This window comes from Salvelinus alpinus, chromosome 20 (assembly GCF_045679555.1).
Source record: "Salvelinus alpinus chromosome 20, SLU_Salpinus.1, whole genome shotgun sequence".
Taxonomy (NCBI): Eukaryota; Metazoa; Chordata; class Actinopteri; order Salmoniformes; family Salmonidae; genus Salvelinus; species Salvelinus alpinus.
In genome coordinates, this window is record NC_092105.1 from 42,000,383 (window position 1) to 42,015,837 (window position 15,455).

Sequence of the window (15,455 nt, forward strand, 5' to 3'; positions counted from 1 at the left end):
CATCTTGAACTTCCGGCGCCGAAAAGAGATGGCCGCCTCGCTTCGCGTTCCTTGGAAAATATGCAGTATTTTGTTCTTTTATGTGTTATTTCTTACATCGGTACCCCAGGTAATCTTAGGTTTCATTACATACAGTCGGGAGGAACTACTGAATATACGATTAACGTCAACTCATCATCGTTCCTACCAGGAATATGACTTTCCCGAAACGGATCCAGTGTTTTGCCTTCCACCCAATACAATGGATCTGATCCCAGCCGGCGACCCTGTGCGACGCCGAAAAAGGGGCAAACGAGGCGGTCTCGTGGTCAGGCTTCGGAGACGGGCACATCGCGCTCCACTCCCTAGCATACTACTCGCCAATGTCCAGTCTCTTGACAATAAGGTTGATGAAATCCGAGCACGGGTAGCATTCCAGAGAGACATCAGGGATTGCAACGTGCTCTGCTTCACGGAAACATGGCTAACTCAAGGGACGCTAACGGAGTCGGTGCAGCCAGCTGGTTTCTTCATGCATCGCGCCGACAGAAACAAACATCTTTCCGGTAAGAAGAGGGGCGGGGGGGTATGCCTTATGATTAACGAGAAGTGGTGTGATCATCATAACAACACACAGGAACTCAAGTCATTCTGTTCACCTGATCTAGAACTCCTCACAATCAAATGTCGACCGCATTATCTACCAAGGGAATTCTCTTCAATCATAATCACAGCCGTATATATTCCCCCCCAAGCAGACACATCGATGGCCCTGAACGAACTTTATCTGACTCTTTGTAAACTGGAAACCACACACCCTGAGGCTGCATTCATCGTAGCTGGGGATTTTAACAAGGCTAATCTAAAAACAAAACTCCCTAAATTCTATCAGCATATCGATTGTGCTACCAGGGCTGGAAAAACCCTAGATCATTGTTATACTAATTTCCGCGACGCATATAAGGCCCTCCCCCGCCCCCCTTTCGGAAAAGCTGACCACGACTCCATTTTGTTGATTCCAGCCTACAAACAGAAACTCAAACAACAAGCTCCCGCGCTCAGGTCTGTTCAACGCTGGTCCGACCAATCTGAATCCACGCTTCAAGACTGCTTCGATCACGCGGATTGGAATATGTTCCGCATCGCGTCCAACAACAATATTGACGAATATGCTGATTCGGTGAGCGAGTTCATTAGGAAGTGCATTGACGATGTCGTACCCACAGCAACGATTAAAACATTCCCAAACCAGAAACCGTGGATTGACGGCAGCATTCGCGTGAAACTGAAAGCGCGAACCACTGCTTTTAACCAGGGCAAGGTGACCGGAAGCATGACCGAATACAAACAGTGTAGCTATTCTCTCCGCAAGGCAATCAAACAGGCTAAGTCCCAGTACAGAGACAAAATCGAGTCGCAATTCAACAGCTCAGACACAAGAGGTATGTGGCAGGGTCTACAGTCAATCACGGATTACAAAAAGAAAACCAGCCCCGTCGCGGACCAGGATGTCTTGCTCCCAGACAGGCTAAACAACTTTTTTGCCCGCTTTGAGGACAATACAGTGCCACTGACACGGCCCCCTACCAAAACCTGCGGGCTCTCCTTCACTGCAGCCGAGGTGAGTAAAACATTTAAACGTGTTAACCCTCGCAAGGCTGCAGGCCCAGACGGCATTCCCAGCCGCGTCCTCAGAGCATGCGCAGACCAGCTGGCTGGTGTGTTTACGGACATATTCAATCAATCCTTATCCCAGTCTGCTGTTCCCACATGCTTCAAGAGGGCCACCATTGTTCCTGTTCCCAAGAAAGCTAAGGTAACTGAGCTAAACGACTACCGCCCCGTAGCACTCACTTCCGTCATCATGAAGTGCTTTGAGAGACTAGTCAAGGACCATATCACCTCCACCCTACCGGACACCCTAGACCCACTCCAATTTGCTTACCGACCCAATAGGTCCACAGACGACGCAATCGCAACCACACTGCACACTGCCCTAACCCATCTGGACAAGAGGAATACCCATGTGAGAATGCTGTTCATCGATTACAGCTCAGCATTCAACACCATAGTACCCTCCAAACTCGTCATCAAGCTCGAGACCCTGGGTCTCGACCCCGCCCTGTGCAACTGGGTCCTGGACTTCCTGACGGGCCGCCCCCAGGTGGTGAGGGTAGGTAACAACATCTCCACCCCGCTGATCCTCAACACTGGGGCCCCACAAGGGTGCGTTCTGAGCCCTCTCCTGTACTCCCTGTTCACCCACGACTGCGTGGCCATGCACGCCTCCAACTCAATCATCAAGTTTGCGGATGACACTACAGTGGTAGGCTTGATTACCAACAACGACGAGACGGCCTACAGGGAGGAGGTGAGGGCCCTCGGAGTGTGGTGTCAGGAAAATAACCTCACACTCAACGTCAACAAAACAAAGGAGATGATTGTGGACTTCAGGAAACAGCAGAGGGAGCACCCCCCTATCCACATCGACGGGTCAGTAGTGGAGAAGGTGGAAAGTTTTAAGTTCCTCGGTGTACACATCACGGACAAACTGAATTGGTCCACCCACACAGACAGCGTTGTGAAGAAGGCGCAGCAGCGCCTCTTCAACCTCAGGAGGCTGAAGAAATTCGGCTTGTCACCAAAAGCACTCACAAACTTCTACAGATGCACAATCGAGAGCATCCTGTCGGGCTGTATCACCGCCTGGTACGGCAACTGCTCCGCCCACAACCGTAAGGCTCTCCAGAGGGTAGTGAGGTCTGCAGAACGCATCACCGGGGGCAAACTACCTGCCCTCCAGGACACCTACACCACCCGATGTCACAGGAAGGCCATAAAGATCATCAAGGACAACAACCACCCAAGCCACTGCCTGTTCACCCCGCTATCATCCAGAAGGCGAGGTCAGTACAGGTGCATCAAAGCAGGGACCGAGAGACTGAAAAACAGCTTCTATCTCAAGGCCATCAGACTGTTAAACAGCCACCACTAACATTTAGCGGCCGCTGCCAACATACTGACTCAACTCCAGCCACTTTAAAAATGGGAATTGATGGAAATTATGTAAAAATGTACCACTAGCCACTTTAAACAATGCCACTTAATATAATGTTTACATACCCTACATTACCCATCTCATATGTATATACTGTACTCTATATCATCTACTGCATCTTGCCATCTTTATGTAATACATGTACCACTAGCCACTTTAAACTATGCCACTTTATGTTTACATACCCTACAGTACTCATCTCATATGTATATACCGTACTCTATACCATCTACTGCATCTGCCATGCCGTTCTGTACCACCACCCATTCATATATCTTTATGTACATATTCTTTATCCCTTTACACTTGTGTGTGTGTGTAAGGTAGTAGTTGTGGAATTGTTAGGTTAGATTACTTGTTGGTTATTACTGCATTGTCGGAACTAGAAGCACAAGCATTTCGCTACACTCGCATTAACATCTGCTAACCATGTGTATGTGACTAATAAAATTTGATTTGATTTGATTTACTCCACGTCAGCCTCTCTGTTGGCCGGTCTGATTAAACACTGTTAAACGCTAGTGTCTAGGCCCGGCCCGTGAGGAGAGGAGTACAAGCGGTGTAGGCTAGAGAACGCAGCCCTTGTGTTGAATGTAACCACCTTCCTTTTCTCACTGAAGCTCTGCTCTCTGGTGTTAATTACCAAAGAACTTCATTAAAAGACCACGCATGACTGACGTTTCAGTTTGAACTTTTTCCGTTAAGGTGTGCTTTCTCTTTTAAATGGGGCAATAACAAGCTTTTCTTCTAGCTCTGTGTGTCAGTCCTTGTGCCAGGTCTTCGCTTGCTTTTGTTATGACAGATTGTGTTGGAGGGGTCTGAGAGGGGGTGTATAGAGGTCAGTGACTGCAGCTTGGAGGAGGTATGCAGAGGTGAGTCAGAACAGAGAGAAAGTAAGGACAATCATGTGCGTCCCAAATGGCACCTTATTCCCTATATAGTGCACTACTTTTGACCCCTATATAGGGAATAGGGTGTCATTTGGGATATGTCCCTAGTATGATTAGTGTGCACTATGGTAGTCACTAATGAGGGTATGAAGAATCAGAGTCTAATCACAGTCTAAAAAGATCACAGTCTAAAGACACATTAGCCTGTTCCACATGGCAGCAACACCGCAGGAAACAATGACTTTTTTGCAGATTGAGATTCCTTGCCAAAATGAATCTAAGATGAAGTGGAACACAGTAAATTCCTTGATAATATTTAAGATAGGATGCATACATATTCCCTTACAATATACAGTAACCACCCAAGTTTGTACGTGTCCCCCTCCTGTTTGGCATTAGCCCATGTCTTCGATCACCAATCTTTGCTACCAAATCATGTGCTTGTTTTCAAAGATTTCTCTTTAAATCTACAATAACACTTCATATTGTGTTGATGCTTTAGGGACCACATAAGTTTTTGTTAGTGATGCACCGCTATGACATTTTTGCCCGATACCGATATCCGATATTTTCCTTGCCACAAAAAAAACGATACCGATAACCGATATTTACAATTTTAGCAGCTTTTTAAGCATTCTATTACAGTGAAACTATATAGCTAGGTGTCATCATCTAAAATAACCGTAATTTATAAGACAGTTCTTATTTGATTAATGGTGGGCGGAACCATCTATGTGAAGCTAGCCACAATAAGGATTAGCCACAATAGTGGACTTGCGGTTAGCCTTCAAAATAAAAGTATTTCAATGACATTGACGCAAATGAATACAAATAGTAGAATTATGCCATAATTGAATAGATCATGCTAAACGACGTTGGAATGTTGTTATATAAAACCAACAAAAGAAAATAATTTGTTAATTTGACAAATATTTGGTTGAAATCACACTGGATGTATTATACTTTAGAATTGGGAGCATACTTATTTCATTGTACATCCTTACCTATGGATTGTGGATCAATGACATGGGGTGTCAGTCTACTCAGTGACACCCAGAGAACATTAGCATTGTAGCTCTTATTGCGGGACTGTGATTGAGCCACATTTATTGTCAACCTATGTGTATTGAACACTATTCCAGAGAATAAACAATACTGCGTGGATGTTTTAGAGTCTGATAACTCTGAGGACGTTGGGAAAAAATATATTGGGTATTGACTAGACTGATACCCCATTTCATTGATCCTCAATCCTTAGGTAAATCTGTACAGTGCAATAGGAATGTCAATACACACAATAGGCTGACTGGGGAGGTGATTTCACATAGTCACAGTCCCGCGATATGAGCTACAATGCTAATATTTGCGTAAACTCTTCACAGTTGTGTTCTTTTTTTAATATTTTTTTTATTTAACCTTTATTTAACCAGGTAGGCAAATTGAGAACACGTTCTCATTTACAATTGCGACCTGGCCAAGATAAAGCAAAGCAGTTCGACACATACAACAACACATAGTTACACATGGAGTAAAACAAACATATAGTCAATAATACAGTGAAAAAAATAAGTCTATATACAATGTGAGCAAGTGAGGTGAGATAAGGGAGGTGAAGGCAAACAAATATATGTATAAATAAATAAAAATATAAAAAGGCCATGGAGGCGAAGTGAATACAACACAGCAAGTAAAATAAAAACTAAAAACACTGGAATGGTTGGTTTGCAGTGGAAGAAAGCGCAAAGTAGAGACAGAAATAATGGGGTGCAAAGGAGCAAAATAAATAAATAAATACAGTAGGTAAAGAGGTAGTTGTTTGGGCTAAATTATAGATGGGCTATGTACAGGTGCAGTAATCTATGAGCTGCTCTGACAGCTGGTGCTTAAAGCTAGTGAGGGAGATAAGTGTTTCCAGTTTCAGAGATTTTTTTCTGTGGGTGTCACCAAGTAAACTGATACCCCATTTCAATGCTTCACCCTCCAACCTTGTTTAACATGATCTAGTCTAAATATGGCATTCACCCTCCAACCTTGTTTAACATGATCTAGTCTAAATATGGCATGATTCCACCAATTGTAACCTTCTGCATCACTTTCAAAGAGGTACTTTTATTTTGAAGGCAAATCGCAAATTCCACTCCTGTGCCTAATCCTTCTTGTGGCTAGCTTCACAACACATAACCTGGTCAGGTCGAGCCTCACTAGACAGATAAAGCTAGCTGGCTGCTTATAACGTTAGCTTTGGGCAACAGGGTTAAGCAGCTGGCTAGCTATTTATTTTCATGAACTGAAGTTCAATTTCAATAGGTAAACAACAAGTGGCTAGCTAGCTAATACTTACTCACAAGGATTCCTAAATCATTGCTAAGAATAGTGAAAATTACTGCAGTTTCTACTGGTCACTGTTTTCAGATTGGTTATATTGGTGCTATATTGGTTGTATTGGTGCTAGCTAGGTACCAAGCTAAAGCTAGCTAGCTACCCCAGAGGTTGCGGTCGAACAAATAATGCAGTATTGTAAACACATCGTTCGTGGCCGGTGTTTGCGGGTTTGCAGACATTTATACAGCTTTGACAGTGCTACTGATAGTAGTGGTGGCGCTTGGCTTGCACGTGCAAATTCAGAACACATAACATTCTATAATAGAACGGTTGTATTTGACGTGTCAAATTAAAATCTTATTTAATGCGTCAAATAGTGTTATTGTCAAATAGTGTTATTTGACGTGTATCTTTTTTGACACGCAAAGACCCAAACAGCATTCCATAGTATATCCTGAAGCTAATAGCAGTGACGCTATTACTGTGTAACTCCGGTAGGGCAACATCTGAACAATAGCGCACTTGGTAACGTTAGTGTGTACCGGTGCTCAACCAGTCGCGAAAGTCAACATCACCCACGACAGAGAACGGTTGATTGTCAAGGGCAATGAATTCCATTATCTTGGCATGAATGGATTTTGCCTTTGAGTTGTCTCGCTGAAATGTTTTTACTCTTTCAAATGACTTGTTGACTGTTCGATCCACACAGCAGACATTGTGGGCTAGGTTAGGAATGCTGTGTTGCAGGTGTAACGCAAAATTTTACGTGGCATCATGATGTCATTTACCTACGTTATATAGGTATGCACGTCAGCTTTGATATCGGTTTTTCACATCGCCGTTGAACTAGACATCGGGCCGATAGCGATGTTTAGCTAATATCGTTCGATTCCGATATGTTCACCGATATATCATGAATCCCTAGTTCTTGTTGTTATAAATGATAACAACCAAATAGTAGTACACTCTTGACAGTAGTAATGCTAACTACTGTATAGTATACATTTGCTACTAAGCCTACAGTTTGCCAACTCAAGAGTATCTTTGCTGAGAGAAAACCATGTCTAAGAGCAAATTCATTTCCAACCCAAATGAGTGTTGAAATTCAAATGTCGACATCAGTTGCCAGTGGTGTCTGAACTCCATTCAGATGGTTCTTCTAATTCACTGAATAGTGTTTATGGAAACATCCTTGCCAGTAAACAACCTCCCTCATCCGACTTGAGCTAAATCAATTTCCCTACACGCAGAGCACTGAAGGAGCCCTACATTTCATCAGTCGACCCCATGTAAGATAATGTGACAGGGACGGGACCCAGGATGTATGCTGACAACCCCTGTGTTTCTGCCAAACAACACCAGTAGTGTCCCAAATGGCACCCTATTCCCTATTTAGTCCACCATTTTTGACAAGGACCCATAGGGCTCTGGTCGAAAGTAGTGCACTATATAGGGAATAGGGTGCCATTTGGGATTCAGACTAGGCTACTTCTCCTGGCTGTCCATCCATCCCCTCACCCAGCAAAGCACATCTTAACAGCAACAGGAACAAATATGACTTGTCAGCTTCTGTTTCAGAGTTGAGCTATAAATTCAATAATTTCTTCTGCAGCGAAGCGCCGTCTTCTCCCTCCTCGCGGATTACATAAGTATCCTGCCCCATGTGTATCGATTAATGGCGGTATACAAACTAGGGAGCAATAACATGTCTGTGATTGAGTGAAAAGGAGTGGATTGATATAACTTAAAAGGGAACGCGGCGAAGCTGTCTTGAATGTTCGATTTCCTCTTCAAGTGAAGAAACAGACATCAGACATCAGAGGTCTCCCAGGCAGAGATGAGTCATGCACAACTTCTTATTGATGGTAATTTCCTCCCTCTTTACTGCACAAACAACCATTCAATACAACCATTCATACTTGTGCTTGTTTGCTCCTTAAACAAAATGGTACACTGTCTCCCTCGGTATTTACATTTTTAAAAGCGTCTGAAGATCAGAATATGCAGCTCTAAACAAGGTACTGTAATTATTTCTCCTCCTTCTGAGTGCTAGAAGAAATGCCAAAGTGAGCCATCTCTCCTAGGCAACCACACATGTCACTCATGGTAGAGAGGCTGCAATTTCAATTCAACACAACTGAATGACTGAAAAGAGAAATCTCCTACTGGCTATGAATGTATTGCTGATTAAAAGCTCTACTGTCAGTGTTAACCCCCTGACAGAATATGCTAGGCACGTTTGTAGGGGGTTCCAGAGTGGGCATTTGAAATGATTTCACTACTCAAATAATATCATGATTTTTTGGGTTGATATCTGAATAGTTGAAATACACTGAACAAAAATATAAATGCAACTGAGTTACAGTTCATATAAGGAAATCAGTCAATTGAAATAAATTCACGAGGCTCTAATCGATGGATTTCCCATGACTGGGAATACATATATGCATCTGATGGTCACAGACCCCTTTAAAAAAGGTAGGGGCGTGGATCAAAAAACCAGTCAGTATCTGTTGTGACCACAATTTGCTTCATGCAGCGCGACACATCTCCTTCGCATAAAGTTGATCAGGCTGTTGATTGTGGCCTGTGGAATGTTGTCCCAGTCCTCTTCAATGGCTGTGCAAAGTTTCTGGATATTGGCAGGAACTGGAACATGCTGTCGCACACGTCAATCCAGAGCATCCCAAACATGCTCAATGGGTGACATTTCTGGTGAGTATGCAGGCCATGGAAGAACTGGGACATTTTCAGCTTCCAGGAATTATGTACAGATCCCTTGCGACATGGGGCCATGCATTATCATGCTGAATCATAAGATGATGGCGGCGCATGAATGGCATGACAACGCTCGCCCACATAACACTTCTCCAACGTGCCAGTGGTCATCAAAGTTGAGCATTTACCCACTGAAGTCGGTTACGACGCCAAACTGCAGTCAGGTCAATGCCCTGGTGAGGACGACGAGCATGCAGATGAGCTTCCCTGAGACAGTTTCTGACAGTTTGTGCAGAAATTCTTCAGTTGTGCAAACCCACAGTTTCATCAGCTGTCCGGGTGGCTGGTCTCAGACAATCCCGCAGGTGAAGAAGCCGGATGTGGAGGTCCTGGGCTGGCGTGGGTACATGTTGTCTGCGGTTGTGAAGCCGGTTGGACGTACTGCAGCTTATGGTAGAGAAATTAACATTATCTGGCAACAGCTCTGGTGGACATTCCTGTAGTCAGCTATCCAATTGTACGCTCCCGCAAAACTCGAGACAACTGTGGCATTATGTTGTGTGATAAAACATTTTAGAATGGCCTTTTATTGTCCCCAGCATAAGGTACACCTGTGTAATAATCAGCTTCTTGATATGCCACACCTGTCAGGTCGATGTATTATCTTGGCAAAGGAGACATGTGTGCATTTGAGAGAAATAAGCTTTTTGTGCCTATGGAAATGTCATGGGATCTTTTATTTCAACTCATAAAACATGGGACCAACACTTTACATGTTGCGTTTCAAATCTTTTTTTATTTTTTATTTAATGGAGAATTCCTTGCGCGAATCGGGAGAGAGCTGGTGTGCTGCACTCTGCTTGTTTCAGCAGAATGTGGGGGTGTGGCGGGAGAGGAGCAGGGACCAGTGTGTGTGACAGTCTATGTGTGTGGCAGGAGGGAGAGAAAGTAGGCAAACCAACTCGCGCTAGTTAGACAAACGTGTTGCTGCCATAGGTTATCTATCATACCATATGGTAGTGCCTGTCTTGACTGCATCAAATCTTTGCAAAGAAGCTAGCTAGCGACAGTAGCAAGCAAATTTAGCCAGCTAGCTAGCTAAGGCTAATTGAGGCTATTTTGCTGCGCTCCCTAACTCACTAATTGGGCTTAAGTTCACCTAACTAACCAGGGTAGATTTGAGTTAGCCTAGCTCACCTGGGGTCACAGAGGAAGTTGGTGCTCTCTCCATCTGCCCTCCACACCAACCACTCTCTGAAGGATGGGTGGCAGAACATGCGCGTCTTGTCCCGCCGCTTGATGAGGAAACAGGACAACGTCTCCATGTGCTGCTGGAAGTCGTCCCAGGGCAGCTCACCACGCACGGCACCCGCGTTGATGGCCTGGAACAGCTGCTCATCCATCATCGGGTGGAGAGACGCCAGCGCTACATTCAGGATGGGCAGCGAGCGCTCGAATGCCGACTGAGTCATGAACTTCATGTTGCACTGCAGGAGGTAGAGCTCGGCCAGCGACACGGGCACTACCTTGTAACTAGCGCTCTTGATCACCAGGTGGCCCCTCTCGAACAGGTCCAGGGTCAGTTTGAGGTACAGATAGGAGCCCTGGCTGCGGGCGATCAGGTGGCTGCTCACCTTGCCCACAATGATGGGGTCGGCCTTGCCATTGAGGGAGATGTTGTTCATGATGTCTTTGCTGCCGTTGATGCGGTACTGGATGTAGGCATTGAGGTCCGTGTTGATTTCCTTGTTCTCTGGGAAATCGTCCAGGGAGATCTTGGAGAAGGGGAGGAGGCTGGTGACTTCCTATGGAAGACACAAGGATATTGTCATTAGATTTGCTACTGCACTGTAATATTATATTGTTACATTATATTGTTATTATATTATAAATATATGTTCTCCAGTACCATCACCCACACAAAAAAGATGTGTCTATGTAAATGAGAAAGTGGGAAAAACAATAAATCAACTATATAATTTACAAGTAAGTGTATGCCCAGAATTCCAAATTCCTATTCCAAAACGGTTTCCACAACACAGAAACCACCACAAAATGAAGAGCTTAATGGACAATCTTCCACTCTCCATGAAGGCTATATCATGTGTGGTTCCTCCAGCTTTTCTTATCAGCCCAGGGTCAGTAAGCACAGGGGGCTAGCTGGAACTGACACTGAGCACTAAGCTATCGGCCTGCCGCAGTCACTCGCCGATGTGTTTGCAAACAAAGGCTTTGGGAGCTGGGAGGTGATAGAGCTGGAGAGAGCAGGAGATGGGGCCATTGGGGAGACTTTTAGTGGGCACGCTGTGGACACAACCCACACTTCAATCTCACTCCTCAGGGTGGGAGAAATCAATCTACCTTAATCCTGCTGCAATCCCCCTGCCTTTCTGGAGAGGATAGAGAAGTAATGCAGCCCAGAGATAACACCTTCTCAGAAAGAGAGTGAGAGCGGGAAAAGAGATAGAGATAGAAGGAGAGTCAGACACAGCGAAAGTGAGCAAGAGAGCGAGAGAGAGAAAAGAGAAAAAAACATACTGAATAATACACAGACTGGCCAAGGTTTCTGAGCAACACCTCACCTAAGAACACCTCACACTTATTAGTTTGTAGTGTTAGCCATTGTGAGCAACCTTGCCCCGAGATCTTGTTTACACTTTGGATGTGTGAGCATGAGGTAACACTCACACCCTCATCTGGCTCTAGTCTCCACTTATCCTACCTACTTCATGAGATAATTTATCAAAGGGCCTCCCTAGGTTTGCAAAATTTCAGTAACTTCCCAGGTTTTAAAAAAAATGTACAGGTTTCTTTTTTGGAATGATGGATCAACATGACATGTAGCCTAATCCCAACCCAACCCAAAAAGATCCATGAACACAAACATGAGAAATCCTCTCTCTGGTCCAGGGGTCCTAACACTCAATTTAGAACATACTTGATACCAAAACGATACCACGTCAAAAAAAATATGATTAGTATGATTTCCCCCAGTTTTTTTTCTTCAGATTTTCGCTCTAGAATTATATTTTTTAAACAACTAATGCTAAAACCACATCAGGGGACCCTTGTTAAGGTCTGATAAAAATTTGAGAAATTTAGATTTTTTTGTGTAGATACCCTTTAATTCAAGTGCACACCAGCCAGACAGTTGTGTTTGGCTAGAGGTGCTCTTTTAGTGCACTTGTGATGGAGTTTTCAAAACAAATGGCCACTGGATTGATGCAAATAATCATGATTCTGCCAGGTAGGCATAGGCTACTTTGTAGTTAGCTTCAATTGCCTTTCCATCTCCCCGAAAACGGTTAGGCTATCATTAGCATCGCTAACGGCTACACAAAGTGGTAGACATGTTGGCACTACGTGCACCGCACACAGCAGGGCTCGACAATCAGGTAGACTTGCCAGTGGCACACCGAGCCAGTGCCAAATGAAAGCTACTGGCCAGAATGAAAAAAATACTGACCCAGGTCAAGATCTGCCAGGAAAGCGAATAATGCGTGCATCATTTCAATAGCAGGTGATTTTTATCTTTCATTTGCGGTTTGAGCAAGTAGCCTATACAGGGTTCATATAGACATTGGCAAGTCAAATTCAATTACTTTTTCAAGCACTTAAATGTAATTTTCAAGGACCTACATTTTATACTTAACTGTTGTAATACCCTACAGAAAAAAACTTCCCCCAAAATGTATGCAAAAAATGATGCATTACCACTTTAAGAATGGATTAGCATTTGCATTGAAGGAAATGTCTGATGTTCAAGGTAGGCTATTCGATGATGACTGAATTGCGCATTGCAAATATTAAACCAAAACGTTAAACTTTTTGTATAACTGGTTTGCATACCCATTCTTGCCTTAGCATTTACTGGTTGATATCATAACTTGGAGCATCTTTCCTACTGCTTTCCTACCCCTACTACCGCTGTCGGTCTTCGGTGAGTTGCTCCATGCAACAACCAGCTGTTTGAGAGCTGCGTGCTCTCTCTGTCCGACAGGTTATGTATAGGCTATATGTTTGCAGTGCGCATGTGATAAATAATCAACATAACAAAATGACATAGCCTAGATTAAAAATAGCACTGACAGAGATGGTCGCCTCGCTTCAGGTCCTTAGGAAACTATGCAGATAATTGTTTTTTTATGTATTATTTATTACATTGTTAGCCCAGAAAATCTCAGGTGTTATTACATACAGCCGGGAAGAACTATTGGATATAAAAGCGATGTCAACTTACAACATTACGACCAGGAATACGTCTTTCCTGAAGTGGATCCTTTGTTCGGACCTCCACCCTTATCTTCCAAGAGAATTCTCTTCGATTATAGTCACAGCTGTGTATATCCCCCCCAAGCGGATACCTTGTAGGCCCTGAAAGAACTTCACTGGACTCTATGTAAACTGGAAACCATATACATCCTGAGGCTGCATTAATTGTAGCTGGGGATTTAAAAAAAGCTAACCTGAGAACAAGACTTCCTAAATTCTATCAGCATATTGAATGAGCGACATGGACTGGTAGCTTTTTGGATCATTGCTACTCTAACTTCCGCGATGCATACAAAGCCCTCCTCTGCCCTGCCTTCGACAAATCTGACCATGACTCCATTTTGTTGCTCCCAGCCTATAGACAGAAACTTAAACAGGAAACGCCCGTGCTCAGGTCTGTCCAACGCTGGTCTAACCAATCAGATTCCACACTTCAAGATTGCTTCGATCACGTGGACTGGGATATGTTCCGGATAGCCTCAGACAACAACATTGATGTATACGTTGACTCGGTAAACGAGTTTATTAGCAAGTGCATCAGAGATGTCGTACCTACTGTGACTATTAAAACCTTTCCTAACCAGAAACCGTAGATTGATGGCAGCATTCGCGCAAAACTGAAAGCGCGAACCAACGCGTTTAATCATGGCAAGGCGACTGGAAACATGACCGAATACAAACAGTGCAGCTATTCTCTCCACAAGGCAATCAAATAAGCAAAGCGTCAGTATAGAGACAAAGTAGAGTCGCAATTCAACGGTTCAAACACGAGACGTATGTGGCAGGGTCTACAGTCAATCATGGATTACAAAAAGAAAACCAACCCCGTCGCGGACATCGACGTCTTGCTCCCAGACAAATTAAACAACTTCTTTGCTCGCATTGAGGACAATACAGTGCCACTGACACGGCCCGCTACCAAAGCCTGTGGGCTCTCCTTCTCCGTGGCCAACGTGAGTAAAATATTTAAATGTGTTAACCCTCGCAAGGCTGCCGGCCCCGGGCATCCCTAGTCACGTCCTCAGAGCATGCGCAGACCAGCTGGCACTGCCAAGTCAAACGGTTGCAAATGCGACTGTTTTGATCACAGTATCGAACCCTGCACATCACAGAATCACCCACACACACCATGCAAGGATTAACCAAAATGGAGGAGAAAAAAAAATAAAAAACTGAATACGAAATCAGAATAATCCCCATTACCCCTTCAATTCTCCAGTCGCAAGAAAAACAAAACAGAACAGCATAGATCTAACAAGAGTGCAGTCTCCTATGCTCCCTGTCTGCAGTGCAGTGTAACTAACTCCTGCCTATGCATACTGATGGATGGTTGGGCCCGTGGCCAGAGTGGCTGAGAGAGCAATAATGACAAGAGCTGGTACAGATATGGCTTTCAGTCAGCTGCCACATTATCCCAAGGCCCAGGATTAATCTCAATTGCACTCCTTGCATCCTCTCTCCTCTCCTCCTTCTGCGAACCTATTGGATGGAGAGCCAGAGGTCCCTCCCATCTGACCTCCTCATTTAACATTTAAGTCATTTAGCAGACGCTCTTATCCAGAGCGACTTACAAATTGGTGCATTCACCTTATGATATCCAGTGGAACAACCACTTTACAATAGTGCATCTAACTCTTTTAAGGGGGGGGGGGGGGTTAGAAGGATTACTTTATCCTATCCTAGGTATTCCTTAAAGAGGTGGGGTTTCAGGTGTCTCCGGAAGGTGGTGATTGACTCCGCTGACCTGGCGTCGTGAGGGAGTTTGTTCCACCATTGGGGTGCCAGAGCAGCGAACAGTTTTGACTGGGCTGAGCGGGAACTGTACTTCCTCAGAGGTAGGGAGGCGAGCAGGCCAGAGGTGGATGAACGCAGTGCCCTTGTTTGGGTGTAGGGCCTGATCAGAGCCTGAAGGTACGGGGGTGCCGTTCCCCTCACAGCTCCGTAGGCAAGCACCATGGTCTTGTAGCGGATGCGAGCTTCAACTGGAAGCCAGTGGAGAGAGCGGAGGAGCGGGGTGACGTGAGAGAACTTGGGAAAGTTGAACACCAGACGGGCTGCGGCGTTCTGGATGAGTTGTAGGGGTTTAATGGCACAGGCAGGGAGCCCAGCCAACAGCGAGTTGCAGTAATCCAGACGGGAGATGACAAGTGCCTGGATTAGGACCTGCGCCGCTTCCTGCGTGAGGCAGTGTCGTACTCTGCGAATGTTGTAGAATG

General features: G+C 44.7%; 1 protein-coding gene across 11 annotated transcripts in view; it reads right to left on the reverse strand.

The window, feature by feature from the left end:
• LOC139546930 (protein TANC1-like) overlaps positions 1-15,455 on the reverse strand; it is a 303,586-nt gene that overhangs the window by 50,399 nt on the left and 237,732 nt on the right. For all 11 annotated transcript variants that reach the window (XM_071355901.1, XM_071355900.1, XM_071355905.1 and 8 more), the window contains one exon: positions 10,165-10,772. In XM_071355901.1, coding sequence (XP_071212002.1) covers positions 10,165-10,772 — 608 coding nt within the window. The remainder of the gene's footprint in view (positions 1-10,164; positions 10,773-15,455) is intronic.